The sequence below is a fragment of the Seriola aureovittata genome, chromosome 2 (assembly GCF_021018895.1).
Source record: "Seriola aureovittata isolate HTS-2021-v1 ecotype China chromosome 2, ASM2101889v1, whole genome shotgun sequence".
Lineage (NCBI taxonomy): Eukaryota > Metazoa > Chordata > Actinopteri > Carangiformes > Carangidae > Seriola > Seriola aureovittata.
The window spans coordinates 663273-690148 of record NC_079365.1 but is presented as its reverse complement, the minus strand read 5'-3'; the positions used below and the strand labels follow the sequence as shown (position 1 = coordinate 690148).

General features: G+C 41.1%; 1 protein-coding gene across 1 annotated transcript; it reads left to right on the top strand.

Annotated features, from left to right (window-relative positions):
* Nucleotides 1-26586, top strand: stmn3 (stathmin-like 3). The gene is made up of 5 exons (XM_056400328.1): nucleotides 1-105; nucleotides 18072-18167; nucleotides 18927-19105; nucleotides 20353-20544; nucleotides 26314-26586. Exons 1-5 carry the CDS (start codon nucleotides 87-89, stop codon nucleotides 26371-26373), a joined length of 546 nt encoding a protein of 181 aa, XP_056256303.1. The 5' UTR covers nucleotides 1-86; the 3' UTR covers nucleotides 26374-26586.
* Nucleotides 26587-26876: the final 290 nt, after the last annotated feature.

Genomic DNA, 26876 nt, shown 5'->3' with positions numbered 1-26876 from the left:
TCTCTCTCCTTCACATTCTCTCCTCCCCTCCATCCAGCAGCATCTTCAGACTCCTCGCTCCTCCTCCTCATTCACTGTCAGCGACAATGACCAGCACAGTTTCAGGTAAGATGACACATACCACCAGCCTGTTGTCTGGTTTAAAGTTTGTGAACATGAGTTTGTACAAGTGTGTGCGTGGCAGGAGAGTGGAGAGGTTATATTGTTTTATTCATAATATGTAATAATGCAGAGGGTGGAGAGGGTCAGTGTCTGTCAGTGTTATCATCATGGTCACTGGGGTTTAATGTAGATAACAGACACTCCCACAGTTAGATTGATCCTGAACAGCAGGTTAATGATCATGTCTTTACAGTAATTTTGATTAAAACACCACCTTGCTGATGCAGATCTAAAACAAACAGTTCTTTTTTTGTTTTACCATTACACTGGCTTTTTACTGCAAGTGTGGGAGGATAAAATTCATACTAAGGAATGTGAGGTTTTGGTGTTTCTGCATTTATTTCTTCCTTAATCACAGTGCTAAGCTTTTAGAGAAACTCACCTGACTCCATGCCACAGCTGATCTAACACGCTTCGTCTCCCGATTTGTGATTGGTTCACGACGTCACGTTCTTCTCTGTGACTTCAAATTCAGCTCATGTGTGTGACTATTTTATGCAAGTGAAAATTGGTGGTGTCACTGAAGTTCACTGAACTCACTGCAATGTTGATGAAACCAGTTTGTGATGACTTTAAAGGGTTGTTAATGTGGTGGGGTCCTGACATTTTTATTCTTCTTGAACATTATGCGCTTTCTCTTGATTGAAATGAGGTAGGTTTCCCTAATGTGGTGCAGTCCTGACCGGTCTGCCAGTTCCCTCTGAAATGCCCCTGTTGCCAAGAAACCTGCAGTGTGGTCAGCACTTACAAGAGAACAGGCAATGTGTTACACCTATATTGTTTCCTAGATGTTCTCGTGTGTACATGTCTGAATCAAGTATTGTCACACAGTCTTGTGGAAAACCCAGTGTCCATTGCCTGAACACACTTCTGACGTTCCCGTGTGGTAACACACCGTACTGTCCTGTTTAAGGTTTGCTGTCTTTGTGGAGGTTTTGATATCGTGCAGCTGTTTGTGTCATGGTTTGCTATGGCAGACACTTTTTGTTAGTTTTGTTTTGGACTTTGTTACTCCCTGTTTTATTTTGTAATAAGGTTTCCTTGTGTGTCTCAATGTTTTGCTTCTTGTCTTGGTCTTGTTTCTGTGTAGTGATTGTCTGCCCCGCCCTAATGTGTTTCACCTGTGTGCAATCACCTTGCCTCTTGTCTATATAGTCTTTGTGCTTCCCTTTGTCTGTGTCGGTTCGTCTGTTTAGTTCAGTGTTTGTTCACGTCCTCTGTTCATGTCTGTTATTTCGGTTAATAAACCTGTCTGCACCGTTCCCTATGTTTTGGGTGCATTTGGGTCCTACTTACCTCAAAACCCTTGACAGTTTGACTGTTGTCTTTTTGAGAACTCATATTAGCTCATGTTAGCAGTTTCCCACATTAGTTCATGTTAGCCCACTTCAACTGAGTTAGTTCACATTAGCTCATATTAGCTCATGTTTGTTAGCTCATGTTTTTTGGCTCATGTTATCACATGTTTGTTCGCTCATTATAGCTAATGTGAGCAGTCTGCTCAGATCTTTTCAGGTGAACTTTTAGTTTTTTAGTGGTACTTTTCCTTTTTAGTTGAATGCCACAAATATCGCAGTTGCTCTCCATCACAACACATTTCTGTTTGTCTATGTATTTGTAAGGGAGTTTTCCAGATATTCACCATAGATGAATGGTTCAGGGTAAAGGGTCAACATGAGGCCCTTAGGTCATAGTGCCACAGTTATTGCATTAGTTCTTACAGGAGGAGATGCTCAGGCGGCTCCGTCAGACACAGCTGTGCCTTTTGCTGATATTGCTGGAGCCTTGGTTGATAGCAGTAGACCTTGGATGGTCAGTAACAATTGGCTTTGTCTTCTGGGACTAGTACCTGGGTGTGTGTAAATCATGTTTACTTGTTTATGGTTATCGGACCGATAATGCTCACACATCCCTCTGCAGGCTAGAGATTTGATCAAATATGGGGCGTAGTTTATTTATGGTATTGTTTGGAACTCGATAAAGACCTACCACAGGGGACCTTTCAATCAGAATTGAGGTGGCATCATGCACAGAAACATGTATCGATGACTCCTTGGTTCTCCTTGGTCAAGCTTCAATACACATCCTCTGCGTAAGACATCCCGGGCTCCAGTGCACTTTCTTCACTGATCTCTTAACCATCGATGATAAGAATCTCCCCATCAGTGCTCAAAGAGTTCCACTATAGGATTGTACTGCTTTCTGCCTCCAACTTCAGTCATTTTCATAAAATTTCATTTGCACATGAAGCATGTTCTCTTTCTTTTTCTTCTTCTTCTTCTTCTTCTTCTTCTTCTGAGTTTTATGGCAGCTAGGATCTTGCTTTGTTGCCACCTTCTGGAACTAGTCCATTACAGTTATCTTCATTCAAGGTCCAACGACTTCTGGACAGACATGGAGAAGGACAGTTGCAGACTTGGCTGTACTTCTATTCATTCTCCAGTCAAGGGTTATTTGTACCCAGCACAGTTCACTCAAGTTTAGTAGAAAACAAGTTGGCGACCTCCTGGAGAGCTCAGACAGCCAACTGAATGTATTGAGCTGAAGACAGTTGGTACTGAACTGCCTTTGATCTTTGTTGCGCTCATCTAATGAATTCTACTTACCGAGGTGCATTTGAAGAGTGATACGACCACGTATCACAGAAAACGATGAAAATTGTCAGTGACTCTGAATCTTTGAACTTAAAAGTTTGAAGTCATTCAAATAAGCATATTTGGTATTTGGTCATAAACTGACATTTTGGACAATGTGAAATTTTTACCAGATGGTGTGTCTAGTTTAAAATTACCTAATTTCATCCACTAGTTGTGAAGATATTTCAATCATGGACTGGAGTGGTAGAGCAACTGATTGACAAGGTCATCATCCACTGTCATGCATTTGCATAGGACATTATACTGTATATCCATTTATTATATCATCTACATAGTGTTCATTGATACACTTCATCAAGGAGTGATCAGTAGTCTGTGAATTATCTGGAGGCCCGTCTAAACTCTGAGCCTTTCTATTTTTGAACAGTTTCACCTGGAGAGTTTTATTGATGCTAAGATACTTATGTTTTTTGGAAAACTTTTAACTTTGTGCCAAACCAGCAGAGATCAACTGTGAAGCCTCTTACACCTCCAGTGATATTACCAACTTCAGGTTTATAATTTTACTTCTTCTAGGTGTGGTTGTTAAGTAATTGTGTCCTGTTTCAAAGTGTTACAGTGCTCACTGAGCTCCCTGTGCTTCCTTATATTTCACAGACCAGGTGAGTGGTCATGGTGGTGTAAATACTAACCCTAACCCTAACCCCATGCACCATCCTCTGTCATTAGTTTACCTCTTTGAGTCCTCATTTTCTTCATTTTCTTTTCTCATCTTTTCTAAGCGTCCTCAGGACCTTACCTCTGAGAGGCTGAGAGCCTCTTCAGTATATTCCAAAGCATTTTCAGTTTGTTTTTATTCCTCATATTCACCATGTCGAAGAAGTTTCCATGATGGTACCAATGAATCAGACACAACTTTGGTTTTTGTGTGAATTTTGAGCCTTTTCTTTTGCACCAAACATGTGAATGATGTATCCAAAGCTGTGTGTTCTCTGGCTGTGAGTGAGTCTCCACCCTGTTCCCTGTCTCCCTGATGTCTCCCTCTCTGTGTTCTCTCTGTTCCTCTGCGATACACACAGCTCATCTCCTGATGCTGTTTAGTCTCCAAAGAAAAGCATAGCAGGAAGCTAGAAGAAGAAAAAAGACACAAATTCACAGCTGATGTCTTAAAGCCGACAGCTCACAGCAGGAAGTCTGACCATGAATAATGAACACATCTGAAGTGAAATGTGATTACATAGTCCCACCATGCAGTGCACAGGTCAGCCATTTTGAGAACTCGGTGGAGGAGTGGAGGTGACTGTGCTGGTAAATCTCCAGTGGAACAGAACTAACTGTTACATCGCCCTACTTTAGACTGACACTAGTGAAGGGATGTGTGGTGCTTCATAGACCCAAACACTTAGAGCTGCCACTCACTGTGCAGAGGACACTGGAGAGTGTTGACGCTTCCTATATATTCTATAGCTATCTTTATTGCCTCAGCCAATCTCCCTGGTAAAGCTTTGATTGTGTTGCACTTGGTTGTAGATTTGACTAGAATCCCTGGACTGCTAAAAAAAAAAAAAAAAAAAAAAGGCCCACTCACCTTGGGGCCGATATGATTTGAATTTTCAATATTCATTTAAAAAAAAAAACCACCCCTCCACACAAACATTAACGACTGGCCCATATTATTGGGGCAGCACATTGGTTAATTTTTCTAATGACTGGCCCATTCACATCTCCTCCTGTGCTGGCCCCACCCCTTACTCTCTCCTCTCTGTGTCCCGTGTCAGGTGTGGTGGATGGTGTTCAACCAATTGAGAGGTTAAATTGTGTCATAATTAGTAAATTAATTTGTGAGCTATGGCCAAAATTGGAACAAATTCCCTCAAGGGGTTATTTTACATTATGCCTCCGGCTCTTACTGTTGCCGGCGCAGAGACACAACAACTGGCTGACCTTCTCCCTCTTGTTTTACATTCCTCACACACTTATTTCAAACCCTGCCAAGAAGGTGTCTGAGGTGTGAATGTCGCAATTCTGACATTGTCGGTTTTGGAGATTGTCAGACACAGCCCTCCCGATTCCAACAGTAGAAAAATGTGGAGACGAAGGGGCTGACCATCTGACAAGCAATTCTGATAGAATATACTGGCCCCTGAAGCGACAAAGCGCCATCACTCTCATTGCCGGACTATTTTACACTAGGTTTCATCTCTTAGGCTATCTTGTGGTGGGGCAGGTTGTTTTCTGTCAAAACAAAGGAACACTTGGGTTCTGGAGGCTGAAGAAGGCTGTTCACCTCCAGCGGTATTTATGGGTATTTAATCCATATTTTTTTTATAGTTAATAATTCATCAGAGTACAAAAGTCTTTTACAAAGCAGGCAACTCATTACATGTCCAAATGATCAATTTATTACAATCCAAAACTTTTTGGGATCATTTAAGTTGCTGGTGGTTTTAGAAAAGTAGAACTCAGATTTATCTTTTTGTATTGAGAGAGGTACAATGATCTCAGAGCTGTCTAGAAATCAGCCAGTCAGTCTGATTTTCAGGCCTTGGCTCAGACAACGTCCCTTTGTTTAGCAGACTGGACAGCTGAGGAGTAAGCCAAGGACTGTTTAATTCTAATTTTAGTAAAAGCATCATTAAAGTATTTCCAAGCTAGTTCCACCTCTGTAACGGGAAGGATCTTGTTCCTCTCTGAGGAAAGTTCTGCTGACAGAAAAGCTTAAATCTCATGTGAAAACAATTTGTGCTCATGTCTGACTGTAGCTGTAACACAATGGTCGCTAATCTCATCTGCAAAAATACCACTATCTGATATTTATATTTTTATATTTTTATTATTTATATTTATTATTATAACTAATATTTATAAGAAGCATTTGTTACAGTTAAATCAAAAGGATTTCTGTGGGCATTTAAGATTCAGATGTATTGAGCTATTGATTAGTTGTGTAAGATAAAATAAGTCACAGGTATATCAAAAACAGTAAGAGACAGAGGACAAACACTCCAAGTTAAAATCTCCATTTGGGTGAATCTCATTCAAATCTATGTCTATTTCTAGGTCTAGGTCTATGTCTATGTCTATGATAATCTATAACAGCTATTTACTCAACCATGCTGAAGCCTCACTACTGGTTGAAGGGGGAGACACTGTAACTAGGCTATGATAGATTTCTTTAGCAATGTTTCAGACAACATAAAATATCAGTATCAGATGATTTTACCCAGATTTTTGACTTCTGATATTTATTTGATCAACACCAATGGACTAAATAGGTTATTAAAACAGGGTAGAGCCAATCTTCCACAATATTTACTGATGATGTGAGAGGTTTTCATATCTTTAGGTTCTGTAAACAAGATTTTAATCATTAATGCAGAAATGAAGCCACACCCTCTCTGTGTGTGTTGTAATATGAGTTTCTCAGGTCTTTGTTTTGGTAGCCAGTCTGGCAGTGTGCATTTTAGTGCATGAGTCTCTCCTGTTAAACTGTTGGTCCTTACCATCTTTATTAAATCACAGCCTCCACCCACATGTGAGATGGCACTGTGCAGTACACAGCGTCCAGGTGAAAGTGACCTTCCATAATTTCCTCCACTGAAGAAGAAACCATGTTTTTGTCTAAAAAGGCCTCAGGCCAATAGACATCAAAACAACCATAATGTCAGTGTCAGCTGCCAGCTGCATCAGTGTCTTTATTGGCTCCATCAGTGTCATTGGTGCATCCAGTCGTGGTGGATGAGTCCAAGGCTGAATTTCTGTCCCAGTCTGACCGTGGAGCCAAGACTGGTCTGGTTTTTGAAAGGAGAACCCTATGGGCTGCTAAAGGGTCCAGCTGGACTCTCTCTCTTCTCCTCATGTGTCAGTAGCTTGATGGTTCATAATGTTACATGTCTGTTTTCATTAGTGACGGCTGTTACCCTAATTACGAATGTGTTTGGCAAATGTTGCTATTGCCAGCTGGCTAACTATCAGCATGGCTGTGAAGCAATGGTTGTGGTTATTGGTTGTTTTTTGTTGGCTCTCATGTTCACAGGGTAACTTTATTCAGTTGAGCTTCTTGGTGTGTGTTTAGTGGACACTTTCACTGGGCTTCATAGCACCATGCTGAGAATGTGAAGGGAGGGGAGATGTGGCAACAAAGCATTTGTTTTGGTCTGAGATGTTGGTGGTCTAGAGCGACAGCTAATGGCAGTGAAGATTATTTACAGAGCCTTGAAGTAGGAGAAGGACGACGTAAAATCACAAAATTACAACAAAAAGTTCTGTATTTGTAACGGGTGAGGTTTGGACCCAAAAGCAGCACCGACAAGAACCGATGTATTGGAAATCACTTTAATTGTCAGCAGAAGCAGGTAAATAAGCACAGTTCCGTTCTAAGGGGAACGGCAGTCTTTGATGGGCTTGGGGAAAATCCGAGGGCCCGGAATGAAGCTGTTGATGAGGCAGCCGTACGAGGCAGAGGACCGAAGAACCAGCAGGAAAGTTCTCACGCTGCAACAGTGGAGGCGAAGGACTCAGAGCAGCCCTGAGAACAGGCAGACGAAGACCAGGAAGGGGCAAGGCAGATTCGTGGTCAAAAACAGAAGGGCTGAAGTATTTACCAGGGCAGAGACAAGGCGGGTAGGTCGGGAGCAGGCAGGGTCGGAACCGGGAGATCAGTCGAAGGGTAATCGCTGGAGAGTCTTGCATGGGGACAAAGAACAATCTGGCAGTGAGTGTGGAGGAGAGTGGAGCTTTTAACCAGGCTTGATTGCTGATGAGCTGCAGCTGAGTGAACAGGTGAATGGAGTGACTGACGAGGTGGGTGTGGTCGGCAGCTGGGGTGAGCAAGGGAGTGGTGAGTGAATAACTACTGAAGGCAGGTATGTATGGAGGACAAACCATGACAGTATTTAAAATGGTACTGAAGGAGCATGAGGAATATAAGCTGTATGTATGAAAAGTAAAGAATGCTCATAGTGTGTTGTCATTTCTATATGACATGGTGATTTTAGTGTATGTGTACTATTTAAATCTTATTCTGAATAATAACCAGTAACTATGGCTTTAAGATGATGAAATAAAGAGGATAATATTTCCTTTTCAAATAAATCAGAGCAGATGTAGAAAGTAAGAAAAGGGTATTACTCAAGGAAAGGTACAAGAACCATGGGTCTCTGTGCAGAGTTAATTTTCACCACCTATGTAGTTTAGATGGTGGGTCAACATTGTTAAATGACAAGAAAGGATCAATCAGGAAAGACAGAAATTAACATGAATGAAGCCAATCAAGATTCACAGAGGACCCTTAAAGCTCATTTATGCTCAACATTAGATACGGAGCCTGTGTGGAAGTGTAGACAATAGTTCAAGCGAGACTCGACCACAGGACTTAATGAGGACAAGTCATATGATGTACTTTGGCCTCACAGACCACCATCTACAATGCTGCCTCTGCTTTTGGCTCATTCTTGCGTGGTACATTATCACGACCTCTTCCACCATTGCCATGTCTGTTGTTGTCAGCAACCTTTGACTCTGAGCTACGCTCTAGTTAATTTAGTTCATGTTGAAAGTATGTGGGCACTGATGGTTACCTTGTTTGAAAAGGATGGATCTATTTGAGCCTTTAGATGAAGCCTTGATAAAGGTGGTGGAGGTACGAGCGGAGAAAGATGATAAACAGTAGCTAAGGTGGTCTAAATGTTCTTCAGCTATGTTGAAAGACCGCACACAGAACCCAGTGATAACACTGGATAATAGTGAAGAGGGGGAGCCTCAGTGTGATGATGAGATGAGATAAGAGACAACTCAACATTTAAGACTTTTAATCTGGGTAAACCTTTGTTTTTTTAAAGTAATGATGTAGTAGTTTTGAATTGTATAATAATGTGCAGTGTGTTGTTGTATAGTAGGATTATTATTGCTCAGCTCAGGGTCATATACTGTAGACCTTATTCTTTCCTCCTCTGTTTGCTCATCTTCTTTTAAATTGCAATAAAAACCGATGCACCACTGGCTGGCTGTTCTCCAGCTGGATGTTAATGGAGCAGACAGGAAATTACTGACTGTGGCTTTTATAAAATGTGTGCTGTGCTGTGGGTGGAAACAAACAGGATGCTGGAACCAGCAGATCTGCAGACATTATTTATTGGGGAAGTTTTTCTATGAAGAAGACAGTCAGCTTCACTGTGCTGATGCTGCGTGCCTTGGACAGAGAGATGACAAAAAAGTTTGGGACACTGACAGAGACTAATGCATCCACCCTGCTGAGCATCTCAATAATAAATGAATGCACAAATACCACTCTGTCACGTGAGTCAGGCCTCACATCATAACCTGCCTACCTCTGTAGAAGCTTTCTAAATTTATCCTGAAGTTAACTCAGAGTTCTTTCAACAGAAACATCTCTTACTGGAAATGTGGTGTTTCTTCTGGGGACAGAGACTCAAACAGAGAAATTCACAGGAGAGGCTAGAGGGTCATCATACACAGTCAGTCAGGATGTAACAGGAAAAAACATCCATCAGATCAGCTGATCTCTTATTCAGCTCAGGTTTGATTGTGTAACTGAATCACACACACACACTATGTTCTACAATAATGAGTTGTCAAACCAATCATCACCTTTCTGAACAGCAGGGGGCGTCTGGTGACATCAAATAAAACTGGAGCCTGGATCAATACACATGTGTATGATATAATGATTCATATATGTATAATAATCAAATCTACAAACAACAACACTGACCCTCTGGCTTTGGACAAAGGTAATAATATTTCCTTAATTTCGTCATGTAGCCTATTTCAGTTTAATGAAAGAGAAGAGAGTCTTAACATTTATTGTGGAACCTCTGGGATCCTGATCCTGTTCCTGGTCTACAGGACTGCACCTGAACCAGTCATGAAAAAATACTGACCTCTGTTATTGTGTTGTACTTCAGGTGTTGAGTTTGTAGCCTATTCCCACAGTGATGTCACCTTAGCAACACACACTGGGACCATGATGGGCTTTTATTTCAGGCTCACCGATCAAACCCTGGTTTGTTTTGCAGCAATGGTGCAGACATAGACAGGGACAAGTGTCACAGCTGTTTCACCACAGGTTTGAGCCTTGAGCTTCATAACAGTTAACAGACCTGAGGAGCCGGTTCATGTAGTTCCAGTATGTGAGACATACTGTATCTGCTGGTGCAAGACCTCACCTATTATTGTTTGACAATAATTATGACACAACTGATATTCAAATGTAAGATAATCACTACATAGTGTCATTTAGTACATTTAGTATCGTCAGTTTTCACCAGATTAGTTGTGCAGTGCAGGATTTGAGTTTTGAGAGTAGACTGTGTCTGTGCGGATTTTTGTCAAGGTCTCTTCAGACTTTGAGACTTTCACTCAGACCTCCTCCTTTTTCCTGCACAGTCTCCTCTGTTGTTATATGATGTGGCCAATCTGCAATCTTATTATCTTAAGCACTTCCAACTTTACATAGACATCCTCCAAATATATGGACAAACAATCAGCTATTGATTTATATTGTAGTAAAGCAGAACAGAACAGTGACAGGTGATATATAGCGTCAGTATAAAATAGAGAGTAGCTTTACATTAACCCCACTACATTTACCCACCAGGGTGAAGTTGTGACAGCAATTAAAACCTGGTATAATGAAATCCGGGTGTACTACCTGAGCAGAGCTCTTATAAAGACATTGCAGGTGTTGTCTATGGGAGGTATTTTGTCAGTTCAGACTTCTACGGTAGCCGACGAGGGCAAACCCGCTGCAATGGCCTAAAACACTTCCATCAGGAGAAACGAGCTGGAAATTCAGAAATTATGCAACAACAAAAACACATAAACCCCCCAAAAAAATGCAACAAGAAAAAACACTGCATATCCAGAAAACACAATAGAAGAGCTCCAGGCCTCTAGGGGAATCTCTAAGTGGAACACCCATAGACTGTGGGCGACAGAAGCTGTAGACGTCTTCCAGGGCAGGTGGATGTGTGCAGGTGATCCTCTAGGCTGCGTTGATGACTCTGTGAAGCCGTCTCCTCAGCCACAGACCTGCTGCCACAGCACATGAGGCTCCATGTGTCCGGACTCTCAGTGGAGCAGCAGTAGAAGGACACCAGCAGCCTTGTTGACCTTGTTCAGTGTCCTCAGAAAGCAAAGTCACTGCTGCAGAGTCAGCCCAGATGTGTGCGTGACTCTGGGGCAGCTGCAGCCAGATCCATCCACTCAGAAAGCAAGCACACATCCACAGACAGCAACGGCAAGCACCACACACATATTCCAGCAGGCAGTGAGGCAGAAAGGGATTAAGTACATGTTCATAAAAATAGCAACAACAACTTTTTATAGTTTCAGTCACGCAACAAAAGCTTCCACACACACAGCTAAAGGTTCAGATACTGTGCACTGAGCCTAGAGCAGCTGACATGATTCTGACTCAGATATATGATGACTGATGACGACCACACAGCACTGATTAGTTAATAAATTACCCATACTACAGCTAATGCTACATGGAGTACCTGTGTTTACCTGTGTTTTCCACTATCATGCTAATCCTGGAGACATATTTGATGTGCACAACCAACAACATTTCAGCCAAACACTCAAAGACACAAAATCCTGCAAGGTTGGATTGTGGGTCCAGGTGGGCGGGGTTCCTGGAGTCCTGATTGCTGGTTTTAAGCTTCAGTTTCTGAATACAGGCTGTGTGCATTTCTCTGTGGACTGAGCACTTTGATACTTTCACAGTATTAATATAGAAGCTAGACCTGATCTATAATCAAACAACACATGGACAGAGACCTTTAGACTATATGGAGCTTTAAGGCCAGGAACACACTGGCTGCATGGCAAGGCAGGAACATCTTTGTTTACATTTCAGCACCAATGTTCACAAGTTAGAGCAAACACACTACCTGTGTCACGTCTCTCGCCTCATGGCTGCATTGCATGATCTAGAGATTTGGCGTTCACACGTGATGCGTCTTGCAGCAAAAATAAACAAGAAGACCTGCTGATTTCATAGTGACATCATACCAGCAACATAAAACTGACACTCCACTATAGTTGTCAATGTGTGTTGTGTATTGTCAAAAATAAATCAGAAATTAATTTATAATGAAGAGAAATCCAACATTCCAGCCTATAAACTCTATGTAGAGAAATAGAACTGCAGACACACACAACACAGGCAGTGTGTTCCTGGTGTGTTGCTCCACTGTGTTCATCAGCTGCTCTGCAACTGTCCCTCTCACCCATTTTTATGGTATTTTTGTGCCTTTATTTTGATAGGACAGTGGGGATTGACAGGAAATACAGGGATAGAGAGTAGGGAATGACATTCAGCAAAGAGTCTGTTTGTCAGAAACTTCTGAACAACAATAACAACAAGAACAACAACAACATCCAGATGCATCAACACATTCTGGACAATCTGTAAGAGCCAATGACTCAACACAGGAAACAGGAAGTGTCTGAAATTCAAACCTGTCCTATCAGAAGATCTGACACCTCAGAGACACAGTTATAAAATGAGTCTCATTTGACTCAACATCACTTATCATGTGACTTTGTCAGATTAGAAAACAGAAGGATTTCTGGGTAATTTCCACAGTGTTGTTTAGTTTGTGAGATTCATTTTGTCTGTTGCAGGAGGATGAACTTTCTTTACCAGGTTCACAGTAAGTCAATTAAATGTTTCACAGGAGGTTTTACAACATCACCAGGTCAAGGGTTCACAACTACATAGACTCACTGCAGCTTTATATTTATATATATACATATAGAGCCCATTTTATACACAGAGCCATAAAACACACAGGATAACACAGAGTGTAGCCTTTCAGATCAGATTATTTAAATGGAGGAAGACAAACAATGACAATTATTTTTGCTGCTTTTGTATTTTTACCTGTGCAGGTGTTTATGATCCTGTCAAACCTTTGTAACTCAGACCTCATGTTCTGATAGAGGCCAGTCATGTGACGTGGTGTTATTACATTATATTGCATTCATTTGACAGATGGGATTCATGATAAGACAATACACGGGGGGGGGGGGGCACTTGCACATGAACCTATAATAAAGGGAAACAGTAGAGCCATGTGTTGACAGGACAAACCTGTCACTCTGGGTCACTACAGCTGAGGTAGCGCTGACATGGGAAGGAAGTCTCATCAACACAACACAGAATCAGAGAGTCAGTGTGTAGAAGCTGAATTTGACTTCAGGTAAACGGAGCAGAGTCTCTCTGTACATAACACTGAAGCTGTCTCTGGGCTTAACTCAGATTTTCTGGTATCATAAACCAGAGTAGATCACCATGGTAACCTGTCCACAGCTCGACTACTGACCAATCAAATAGTCATGATGATGATGATGATGATGATGATGATGATGATGATGATGATGATGATGCACACTGGGCACCATCTTGGCTGCTTGGCATCATCTGGGGCCAATTTCACAAAGATATCTCAGACTGATCTGAAGGGTTGGTCCAGTCATAAATCAATCTAATGGCAGTCAGACTGTTTCAACAAAAATAAAGGCTGACTCCTTTTAAGTCAGAAACATTAGACACCTTACCCCCAGGCTAACTCAGGTCTAAGACCAATGTTACTATGGTAACAATCAATGACACCTGCGCTGAGCAGCACCCAACAACAAAAAACAGGGGAACATGTCTCATAATTTGAGCAAAGAGAAGGGAAAGAGTTTTTGGAGACCAAATCAGATATTTCGTTTTATTGTTTCACTCTTCACTGAATTTCCAAAGTAAAACAAATTCTTCCTAAAGACAAACATTTTCTGCTGGGATAAACGGAGGTTGAATACAGCTCCTTGGTCGACCAATCTTTTCAATCGTGGTCTGTTTGTGGAAGAGGGGTCCTTTGTCTCTGTTTCCTATCAATGTGATAGTTTGATGGTGGGAAGAGTCGCAAAGTGTCAATTGTGGGTCTGTAACTCTGCATGTCCTTACAATGAACTTCCTTAATGGCTTGTGACTGATGCCAGGCTCAGGTATGTACGCTACACCTGATAACACCTGAGGACATCAGCCAATAACATCTGAGCACAGCTGTCAAAAGTTCCTGCTTCAACAACATAATCAAGGACATGAGTGTAATAAGTCTGGAGGAGACACAGCTCATGAGCAGCTGTGTGGTGCAGTAACATGTACATCACACACAACAGAACTCAGTACAGACACTGTAACATGTCTCATCTGAAAACAGCTTTAAAGTGTCTGTAAGTGAGACCAGGCTGTCTGACCTCAGTGCTTAAATATCACTATATGATTTTCCTTTTCAACTCTCCTCTGGGTTAACTATTTTTCAGTGGTCATCTTCATGCTGAGTGAATGAACACACTGAACACATTTATTTTGAAAAGACAGTAATGGATGATATCATCTCTTCTAATTCTCATGAACGTGATATCTCAGTAACACCTGGAGGGAACTTATTCAAATTTAGCACAAACATTCACTTAGTCTCAAGGATGAAGTGACTAAAATTTGGTGGTCAAAGATCAAAGGTCAAAGTCACAGTGAATTCACAAAACACATCTTTGGCCATAACTCCTGAATTCATATGCTAATTATGACACAAATGTCTTAAAAGATAAATGATGAAGTGATGGCATTTTATAGCCAAAAGGTCAAAGGTCAACTTCACTGTGACATCATAATGTTCTGAAAAACACCTCTGGCCATCATTCAACAATGTAGCTGTGTCTCAATCCAGAGGTCTCATGAAAAACGCTGGAGGCCAACAGCTGGATCCTTCATGGCCCAACCTATCCCAAGAACTGGGCCACAGCTAATAACTCAGGAAGGACGGAGTGGGACCATATTTCCTGATACTTAACTGATTGAATAAACAACCATGAGGTGGTAATTCTAGTTGTTTTGTGCAGTGCTGTCAAACCATGACACAGAAAGAGCCATAGCACGAAGGCTGTTTGTGTCAGGAGGTTGCACTGTAAGACCAAACATGAGGAAAGGGGAGAAATAAGAGATTTTACCTGTGTGCACATGAACAGGTGTCACCAATAAGACAGGAAATGTTTTTCAGTATTTAAAGACTGCACGCTCACACAGGTGTTTGAGTTAGAGTGGCAGATTAGACAAATGAAGGAATTACTGTATGTTCCGTCACCAGCAGGGACGTGCAGTCAGGGGCCATCATGGAAAGAAAAAAAAAGTAAAAAGAAAAATAATTAATTAAATTGTTATATGTATACAGTGATTATACTATAAAGTTATTTTCCATTTAACTTCACCAGTTTTAGATTATTTTTATTCAAAATCACTGAATTTTGACATTTACCGTTCAAATACTGAGAAGAGACTTGCGGTGAGGCAGCAGCCAGCTGAGCCTCACCATGGATTGCGCAATGACTCGGCTAACTGCTGGCCTGCTGTGCAGTGAGACCGTATTGCTATCTCTCTGTATGTATTAAAATGTTCAAACACTTTTGCTATATGAATTATATTATAAATTTCCATAGTTTAGTTAGCCGAGGTAAATAATGTACAGTGTATTTTATCAACAACTGTATGTGTGTAACGTGTTTCTTGTGCTGAGCAATCATAAAACGGCTGCGAAGACGCAGTGGGTGAGGCACGCAGTTCTCCTGCCTCATGGTAGAGGGCGCTAGTGATCCCAGGGATCCTTCTTGCGACTCCTCGGCTGCAGAATAAGTGACAACAAGCTACAGTTAGCAAGTCAAGTGCAGAGGCAGCGATTGTTTATTTATTCCTCTCGCCTGGACTTACTTTTAACATGGAGGATTACATATCTATCATATCTTGTAAATCTGACTGTGATGAAGTCAGTGCATCACCAGGCATGAACCTCACCGCACGTCACTGGTCACCAGGCAAATACACCTGTGCTGTCACCAGGCAAATAGACCTTTTTCACAGCATGTGTCAAAGCAGAAAAGGCACAGGTGTAGTTACTAAAATTGATGATGGCATATGCTAATGCTATATTCCATTTAGGGCCCATTCCAAGGTTTGGTGTTGGTGGTGTTGTGGATGCTGGTTCACTGTAGAGGCCTCCAGGGATACATAACAGACAGAGTCGTCATCAGTGTCAGTAGTTCATCCAGCCTTCCCTTCAGTGTGTGACAGGTGGCTCTGTGCCACTGGAGCATCAGACGTGTGATGCTTTATGAACCTGCCGTGCTCATGCACAGCTCAGCATTAGAATCAATCTGTTCCTGCCATCATGATTGGTGTCTTTCTTCACATTCAGCATGTTCAAAACAAAACTCAATAACTGCTCTTTGATAAATAATGTTAAATAAATAAATACTATAATATTATTGTAAAACAATGGATGTTTTCATGTACTGTGTTTATTGAGACAAAAAGCAGAGTGAAATTTATTGTATTTTTAATATGTTGCAGCCATCCGCAGTCAAAACATGATGAACGGGCTGGAAACTGTCAAACAGTGATGTGATGTGAGTGATGTGGAGGCTGAACCCATCACATGACCTACACTCAGTCCAGAGCCTGAACACATCTGAACTACAGCAGCTGCTCTGTTCTCCCTGTGTGGACATGATGTTACACAATGTAAGGTTAAACTGTCCAAGGTTTCAACAGTTCAGGTCTCATTGACCTCACAGTGTCAGGTAGTGGTTCTCTGTTTAGCGTCTGTTATCACTGATAGTGCCCCTCCAGAGACACTACTATCCTCCATTGCTAGGGTAACCAAGGTCTCATATATAAGGAAGTACAGAGAAGCATACACTTAGAGAGAACTACCCAAATCCATTCCAGTCAAGGTTTAAGTAAATGGGTAAGAACATATGACAGTGACCAATAGAGTCTTCACACACACAGGTTTAGACTATAGTTTGATCTCATTTGGAGTATATATATATATATATATATATATGTGTAAATACGTGTCAGACCAGATGTCTTCAGGAGGTTGGTGAAAACTGTTCTCATTCACTGCTGCCATTGTTCTGCTCATCACTTTCTCTGCAGCGCCTCAAGCTGTCAGTTAATACTCTGCATGGAGTGATCTCTGGTCGTCAGTCAGTGTTGTGATGCTGCCGACTGACCAAAACATCAGTGTGTGTGTGTGTGTGTGTGTGTGTGTGTGTGTGTGTGTGTTTACCTTTCAATCACTTTGTGAAATCAGTATTCCTCTTTCACCATAACCTGATTCAGTCCCCTATTCTCCTGATTCGACATAAACTAATTATTATTTCTTTATTCATAATTTACTTTAACAAATAGTAATAAAAACTCAAAGTGGAACTAAAACTACGTAAAATGACTTCATCCAGTATTTGTGCTGGATAATGACTTCTATGCTTCTGATTGGCCGACAGGTGTTTTTCAGTTTTTCAGTAACTTCAGGTTTAACTCTGGGTTTTCAGTCCTACGACAGTGGTTCACTTGTTAGCGGGATAAAGCACCATGGTGTCTGATGCTGACCCCTAACCTGCTCCAGAGCAGGTTAACTTAGAGGATCAGATAAAAACCTGTCAAAAGCTTAACCATTGACCAATCATATTACTGGAAAAACTGAATCATCATTCCTACGGGACCCTGATGGGAACAAAAGAGATTTTCTTTTTTTTCCTCTTCTTTCTCTCCTCTCTGCAGCAGAAACAGTTTGACATTAACTTTAACTGTTTTATCACATGTTCGTAACAGTTTGTTCATCATCAGGCTGAAGAGAAAAATACTCGATAAGAAACTTCATAATAATTCATGCATTTATTTACAATACATCCTTAGTCTGACTTCAATAGAAATTATATTTAGAAATACATTTTTTTTATTCCAGTCATGTGACCATATTGTTTACAGTTCACCTTGCTGAATTTCACTTTATGACGTTGCTATATGTGAGTTTACTGGCAGGAATCAGTGTTTCTTCACCTATCATGTTAAGTACTTTATTCATGGCTCTGACAATGTTGCTTATAATTAACAAGTACAGGTTATCATGACAGACAGTGTTGTCAGACCTCTGATTGTCATCCCATTGTGTTGTAATATAGAACGGAATTGACTGTCCTGATGTCCTGGACTGATTAAAGGTGGATAAAGGATTAAAGAGGAGCTGCTTTCTTTTCTTAATTTATATAATGGACACAGGCATATGAAGAAATGTATGACAACCAGACCCAGGACCGATGTTTACACACATTTATTCTATGTTTTTCTAGTGTTGTCTTTTACCCACAGAGGTGAGTCAGGTTTGATCCAGTTGACAGGGTCCAGGTGGTCTCATGTGGATTAACATGTTGTCTTCTGTCTCTGTATAACAGTCTACACGGACAAGATGAAGGAGATGTCCATGTTGTCTCTGCTCTGCTCCTGCTTCTATTCACAGCCACATCCTAACAGCCTCTATCAGTATGGAGGTCAGTTCTTCTGACTGTCTGTCTGACTGTCTCTGTCTGTCTGACTGTCTGACTGTCTGTTTGTCTGTCTATCTGTCTGTCTGTCTGACTGTCTGTTTGTCTGTTTGTCTGTCTATCTGTCTGTCTGTCTGACTGTCTGTTTGTCTGTTTGTCTGTCTATCTGTCTGTCTGTCTGACTGTCTGTCTGTCTGTCCGACTGTCTGTTTGTCTGTCTGTCTGACTGTCTGTTTGTCTGTTTGTCTGTCTATCTGTCTGCTCTTACAGCCTCTCTTATAGATCAAAACGCAAACAACTTCAGAAAACATCAATTTGACAACACATGAGCTGCAAATATTCATAACACCAAATACACAAATGTGCTGTATATGTATTATAATACATCCATGTGCACTTGTTGTTCAATGATTTTAACTTCTGGAAACACTTCCATTGTTGTCAGTGCTACTTACAGCATGTTTGTGTATTTGCTTGTGTTGTGAGTGTTTGCAGCTCATGTGTTGTCAAACTGATGAAGATATTTTCTTCAGTTGTTTATGTTTTGTTTGTTTGCATGTGTTTTCTTAAGCTGCAGTGTGTTGAGCTCTCAGGGCCACCGCACTGATGCCTTTTGAATGGTGAAGAACAACAGAAAAGAAGGAGAGAGAAAGAAAGAAAGAAAGAAAGAAAGAAAGAAAGAAAGAAAGAAAGAAAGAAAGAAAGAAAGAAAGAAAGAAAGAAAGAGCTCTTTAACTGGTGTCTGACCCTGTGACTCTGTGTCAGACCTGGAGGTGAAGGGCCTGAACAAGCGAGCCTCAGGACAGTCTTTTGAAGTGATCTTAAAGGATCCGGGTCAGTCCGGGGACAAAGCCCAGCCTCAGCCGTTACGGATCAGTCCGAGGAAGGAGGTGTCCCTGGAGGATCTGCACAAGAGGCTGGAGGCAGCTGAAGAGAGGAGGAAGGTGGGTCCAGGGGGTCTCCTCATCAACAATAATTAATAATAACAATTAATCTCATTTTCCACCGCTAATATTTTTTCCACTCTACTGATTCTATAATAGCTGTACATGTATAGTCCTTTTCTACTGCCTGGTACCAGCTCCACTGTACTGTTCAGTGAACATTATAGGTGTTACTTTTCCCTGTTCGGACTGAGCAAGGACAGCTGGTCCTCCCATGCTCCCAGTCTTTATGCTAGGCTAACTATAGCTGTGTTTCCATTAATCTGATTACTGTGCTATTTGAAATTATGAACTAAAAAACGAGTAATGGAAACGTGAATTTCAAAAAAACATTTATACACTCAATGAGGTTGTTTTCAGACTATTACATGTGTTTCACTAATATGAAATGGAAACATTTTTTTATTTCAGTCACATGACCTAACATTACAGAATATTAGGATATGTAGTCGCTGGCAGATATGATATGAGAGGTTTGTTTTCTGTCATTACCTGCACCAGACGCCGTTGTCACCTTCGGTTAAATACAACAGGTGGATGTAATCGTCCCAACAATTAACAGATGCTGATAATCTGTCATCATGGACTGATATCATGAGAGGAGAAAACCCAGCTTTATTCACAGAACATCACTCAGTCGAAACACAGAACATTCACAACTTTGTTTTGTCGACTTTTTCAAAAAAGATGCTTCTCTTTTTTACAGAGGATGAAACTTCCTCCCAGATTATGACATATGTTCAGAGGTAGTTTCAGTCATCACATGTCCTGTGGCAGTGCTGAACTCCACAGAGCTCCACAAACCACGATGCTGACTCAGACTGGACTTTGACACACGCTGAAGACTTAGTGTACCAGTTAAACATGATGATCTTGACAGTGATAGAGACATGATCAGCAGGGTGTGGCAGGCATCTGTGACTCCACATTAATTAAGCATCGATCACCAAGTCACTGAGCAGGTTGAACTGTAAACAAGCAGCACAAAATGTGTTTCTGTTTTCAATCCAAAGATTCAAAGGATAATTAAGGTGACTCACTGAGAAGATAATTATCTGAGGTAGTTTACAGAAACTCCAGTCGGTGGCAGGTTTTTATTTCAACAGCATGATTCATAAAGAGATTTCTGAAATGTACAAGTCATCAAGTCAACCCTGCAGATAATATACACAACACACCTCCCTCATTCTTTTCTTTCTGTTCTTTGCTCTGTTCTCTTCTCCCCACCCCCCAAAACCATGCTGTAGTCGCAGGAGGCTCTAGTGCTGAAACAGCTGGCTGAGAAGAGGGAGCACGTGCAGGAGGTCCTCCACAAGCTGCACAAGGAAAACAACAATTTCAGCAAGAAGACGGAAGAGAAACTCATCCAAAAGATGGAGGTCAACAAGGAGAACCGGGAGGCCCACCTCAGTGCCCTCAAACAGAGGCTTCGTGAGAAAGCAAGTCTTCCCATACCCTCATCATTAATGTCATTTCATTTATCCAAGGTCCAGCTTCATTTTTATACTGTCACACATCCAAAACAAACCAAATGAATCCTACAAAGTTCATCAAATGATCAGAGTTTTACTCGACAATGTTGAATGTGGGAATGAAAAATATAGACAGTAATGTTTCTGCACCAAATTAAAGTTCTAGTCCTGAAAGGGAAATTGAAACAGCTGGTATGGTTCATAGACTGTAAATAAAGATGGACATAGTGTCCATGACATGACCTACATGTGTCTGAGGAGCGGTTTTGTAGTTCAAAGATAGCTGCTTCACCGTCGCCATCTTGGGAGTGTCTGACTCCTACGCTGACTCCCAACTAATCCAAAAATGGTCAAAGAGGTGGGGCGTGTGTGGAGCCGAGAGTTGGGTGTATGCCGATTTGTGGAAAGCATATACTCCCCCACCTGTCACTGAAAGAGGCCACGCCCTCAGTTCTACATAACTTTAAGCCTTAATCAGATGTAAACAGGTGAGTTATATAAACAGCTGTCATGAAGGAGGAAATTAGCTTTAGAGACCAAACCAGTTTTTGTACCAGGCTGTAAACATGTTTATTTCTGCTGTAAAGTTGGACATTTTAACATGGGAGTCTATGGGGACTGACTCACTGTTGGAGCCAGACTCTAGTGTTGGCTTTATTTTTCAGCCTTGGAGGTTGTTGCTTGGTCTGTTCTGTTCAGAGGAAACAAGATTTACCTCCCTGCACCTCTAGAACTGGTGTTGGTGTTAATGTGTGAGCAGGTGCTGCTACCTGCACCCAGAGCCAGGCTGCCTGTCTCCCCCTGCTTCCAGTCTGTGTAGCCTGCTGCTAGCTGCCTGTCAGCCTGCTGCTCACATATTTGAGAGTGGTATCAGTCTTCTCATCTAACTCTAAAGCAAAATTTTCTATGGACTCTAATGGACTAAAGTACTTATAGACCTTATAGACCTGTTCAGACCTCCTCAGACCTGGAATTAACCTCTGTCATGGGCAGGGCTGGACTGGTAATCTGGCATACGGGGCATTTTCTCGGTGGGCCCACTCACCTTGGGGCCGATATGATTTGAATTTTTAATATTCATTTAAAAAAAAAAACAACAAAAAAAAACACCCCTCCACACACACACACACACACACACACACACATACACAAACATCAACGACTGGCCCATATAACTGGGGCAGCGACCCATTGGTTCATTTTTCTTATGACACCAGACTGGCCCATTCACATCTCCTCCTGTGCTGGCCCCACCCCTCCCTCTCTGTCCTCTCTGTGTCCCGTGTCCGCAGAGTTACACACCTGTGGACGAAGGAGGGAGATGTTCAAAATGGACAGACAGCAACATCAAAAACAGAAGAAGGGAGGTGCAGAGAAGTTGCGAGCAAGAAAAATAAAGAATTTACATGCGGAGGCCGTCAAGGGTGTCAAAATCCCACATATGTTCGCTTCAGGGGCCGCAACAGCTTCAACTTCTACGACGTCTTTCGGTGCCATCGTGCAGCAACAGGTGAAAGGAGGAGAGCAGACAGAGGAGCAGGAAGAGATGCAGGAGTGTGACAGGGAAGCCGAGGAGCACAGTGAGCAGGAGGCCGAAGTGTATAGTATAGTTGAAGTGGAAGCAGAAGGTAGCACGCAGGTAAAAAGGGTCACTGAGTAATGTTAGGCTGTGTATGCTGACATGTTGATGATGATGCTGAGTAACGTTAATTCCATTAAAGTGGATGATAATAATAAGATAATGGTCTCATAAAGAGACCATCATCAGCTAATGTTACTGCTGATGCTCACTCAGGCAATCAATGCCAAATAGCTTATTTGTTAGAGCATATATCATATCATATCATATCATATCATATCATATCATATCATATCATATCATATCATATCATATCATAACATATCATATCATATCATATCATATCATATCATAACATACCATATCATATCATATCATATCATATCATAACATATCATATCATATCATATCATAACATCATATCATGATATTAACACAGCCACATGACTGCCAGGGAGTCAGTCAAGAGTAAATGAGTATACTGGTACACTTGCCCATGGCACAAAAAAAACAGCTGTTGTACAGTAGGGCAGAGTGGGGTAAGTAGTGCCATTTTTTACTTAAAGTGCCTTTAGCAAGGGGATTACAGTAATGCCTCCAACTAAAATATGTACATATAGTTTAGGATGTTGTGCATCCCTGGGAACAATCACTGGATCTTAAATAAACTGTTTGAGAAATATAGCTTTAGAAAAAAAAGTGGTCTTGTGGCACAACTTGCCCCCGGTGCGGGGTAAGTTGTGCCATTAGAGAGAATACACTGGGGTAAATTGTGCCATTGATAGTAAAACAGGTCATTTTAATCTCACAGACGATAATGCTATATAAAAGCAAGACAAATTCAATACAAAATTACTTTTTTAACGTTTATTTAACAAACAAAGCCTGACATGAACTTAAACAAGACATGAACACACCTCGACTCAGAGCAACACACTCAGAGCAAAATAAAAATCCAAAATGAAAACCTAATCATGCAAATGATCTGCATCTGAATCTCTTCACAGAACCGGCCCACTACTGAACATCCCACTTTTCAATGCTGCATGGAAATGTGAACTTATGCTCCCTTCTAGCAGTACCACCAAGTTTTTGTGGTGTGGGTAGTTTCTTGAGAACATCACCTTTAGGGATGACTCCTTCATCATTCTCTCTAAATGTGAAGATGGGCTTTCCATCAACAGACCTCTTACAACTTTGCTTCAGAAACTTTGCACTGATCTCATCACCTTCAACATTCTCCACCAATCCAACATAGTTATAGGATTTGGATTTTTTACCTGCAAACCTCACAATGACAAAGTTACCAGCAGACAGATCCTTGTCACCATCATCATCATCATCACTCTGGACATCTGAACTCTCATAATCAGTGGAATCGGACAGTCACTCTCTTCTGAGCTACTGGAGGAGTTGGAACCCTCCGAGTCTTCCGTTTGTATTCACGTGGCATGATGGATTTTGGTCTAAAATTAAGAATGTCTCATAATTTTAGTGATCAAATGAAGGAATACAATGTACAATAACAATAAAATACAATAAAGTAATATACAGTAAATAATCATAATACCATTTTGAAAAAAATGCATCCCCTAGCTGCTTTGAGCTTGCATCATGCTAACTGTATAGACTCATGGTGTAGCTTACTAAAGCACTAAAACATGTGTGAACTGTTTTCAAAGTTATCTATAATTGTTCAAATACAGCAATCAAAAAACCATGATCATAGAAAATTTACTTTGGAGGGCAAAAAATTGTTTTTTGAACTTAAATGTGCTTATCTCTCAAGCCATGTGTCTCCCCTCTTTGCAGAATGAGTGAAATAGATGCCTCTTCAAAAATATGTGGTCACATGACCAACTTCTTCTATGGTTTTCTAGATAACAGGGGTGGCACTACTTGCCCCTTGGCACTAATTACCCCACTCTCCCCTACACATATTGAAGGGAACTGCAAAAGAGGTGTGAGAGGGGGCCAGTCTGGGCCAAAATTGCCAGGGCCGATTTTTTTGTCGCAGTCCGCCCCTGGTCTCGGGAGATCTGATCACAGCTCTAAGTTCAGGTGTGAACACATCAAAGATACATTGAGGACACATTTGAGATGTGATCACTCAGACCACATTCAGAGGTTACAGCATGTGTGCATGAATGTGTCCTGGGACATATTGAAGGACCAACTACCCTGCTGATGTCCTTGTACCACCACAATTTATAATTAACCAAAGATATTTTACTATGTCAAATGTCGGCGTTGACAGATCGCCAACATTTGGCAGGTCTCCAATAAAGTTAATTTTCTCCTGATCTGTTGATCTGCAAAATGTAATGTAATGTAATCAAATCAGGTCGCCGCCTCTTTCCGTAAGAAGATCCAGCGTGTTCGTATTCTTCTTTGGCAATTTTGGATGGCTCTGCCTGATGCCCGGATTACGATACAGCCACAATTGCAGTTACAAACGTCAAATCCACCGAGTACCGAGGAGGCGGCCGCCTCCCGATTCTCTATGCAGGAAAAACCCTGCATTATCCAGCCGATTGTTCTGGGTTTGTTCTTAAATTCGGTCTGAAATGGACAGAGCATCATCTGAACTGTTGTTTAGAAATTCAGTTGCAGGTCGGGGGGGTGGGGTGGTGTTGACTTTTTTTTTTTTCAGTTTTTTTCCAAAGTCAATGAGAAATCGTGCTGAATAATTGTGATTTCAATATTGATAAAAAATAATCGTGATTATGATTTTTGCCATAATGGAGCAGCCCTAGATTTCAGTTACTTTATTTGAACCTGTAGGTTCATTTGGTTTGCAGTAAAGAGTCATCAGTCTTACACATACACATGTAACAGCAGAGACAACTCCACGTGCATTTAGTGTTAGAGAGATAGAAACAGAAGCAAGACTGTGCACCACTGTTCACCTTTATCTCTGTGCACCATGACACGGTTGGATTGTTGTAATAAAGCCACTTCCAGTTTCTGCTTGTCTCCTACAGTGAGTCTGACTCTGATTCAGTTTCACTTCTGATGAAATGCAGCAGATCGAGTATTTTTAGACAAAATCTCTGGAAGCAGGAAACAGAAACGGCCTCTTCGCTGTGGGCGTGGCAGCTGATCCGCCAAGTCTTAGTCTCATGTCTACTTCTCTTGATCTCAATGGGATTCACACTGACTGTCACACACTGCTCAGACTGTGTTTCCTTTCCACTTCCAAATGAAAAGTCTCCCTTTACCTCTTTCTGCAACCTTTTCAGATAGGAAACTTTGAGTGCAAAATATTAGTTATTTTCCGTTTTTGTTAGCTGTTTATTCATTCACTTTATGCTGGTAAATAGTTAATCAGATGATTAGCACAAACCAACAACCAGTGAATTCACCTGCCATGGCAGCATATAAACTGGGACCTAAATGGACTTTCAATAAATTAAATACAGTTCAACTGAAAAATGAATGAAAATGATTTGAATGTATTTTTTCTAAAAAAATACTTCACTTTCAAAACCACTTTTTTCTCTCTTAGAACAAATACACAGCAGGTCGGCTGTTGTTTGTTTTTCCTGCCTGTTAAAGTTGCCATAGATGTCATTTACCATGGTTGTGGTCAGTCACAGCAACAAACAGAGAAACAGGACCAAATATGGAAAAGTAACAAAACAGTGATGTGATGTAACCAAAACTATAGAACTCAGTGAGACATACAGTGAGCTGACCCTGGATCAGTGGACAGAAGGATGGACAGGAGGAAAAAAAGAGGATGTTATTATTGATTATATGTCATATACCTAAAAAAAAACACAGTGGTGAAAACATTGTCCTGAGAGACTGAGCAACTTCATTTACATGAAACTTTACATAAAATGTGTGACACCGGTGTTCCCAGTGGTTGTAAACTGCAGTGAATGCTGGTTTGATGACTTTATGTCGCTGCATGCTGTTGGGTTCAGATCAAACAGCATCTGATCTGAGAAACAGGTTGGACAGAGCTGACGCTTCCTGAAGTTTCTGCATCTTTGTGTTTCTCAGCAGTCAACTGTATTTCTGCTGTTCACATATAAAAAAATGTGGTGCCTCTAAGTTTCATGTACCAATAACGTCCTACCTTCTGTCATTTTTCAGTTGTCAGGTTTAACTTTGTTTCTTGTGTATCTGACAGTTTCTGTGTCTTACAGGAAGTCCACGCCGCTGAGGTTCGGAGGAACAAGGAGCGTCAGACCGACCTCTCTGGCTGAAGGTGTTCTCTACTTTCTGGGTTCTACTTCTGACACTCTTCAAAGTTTTCACCATTATAATCCCACAGTGCACCTTTCAGGAGTTAATCAGCACCAAATACTGTTACACATCTGTTTCATTTGTGGTTAACCACACACACATCTGGAAGAGCAGAGTGTTGTACAGCTGAAATAAAGTCCAGTCCTTGGCCAAACAAGGTCTGTGTCCGGTTATTCTGTTATTCTGAGTTTTTATGGTAAAATGATATTCTGTAAATAAGAAATACACCTGACAAAGCACAGGAAAGATGAAATATATGAAAGCCTGGAGAGTCAACTAGATTTGTTTGTTTGCTTTTATTTGTTTTTATTCTTCATTAGTTTTTCCTGTTTTCACAAATGGAAAAATGAAAAAAAAAACTTGTGATCCTGGCAAAAAATCTAAAAATGCACCTGCTGTCAGGGCTTCCACAGATTTATATAATAAGGTCTGATCAAATATTAGTTTGAGGGAACTGGTGAGA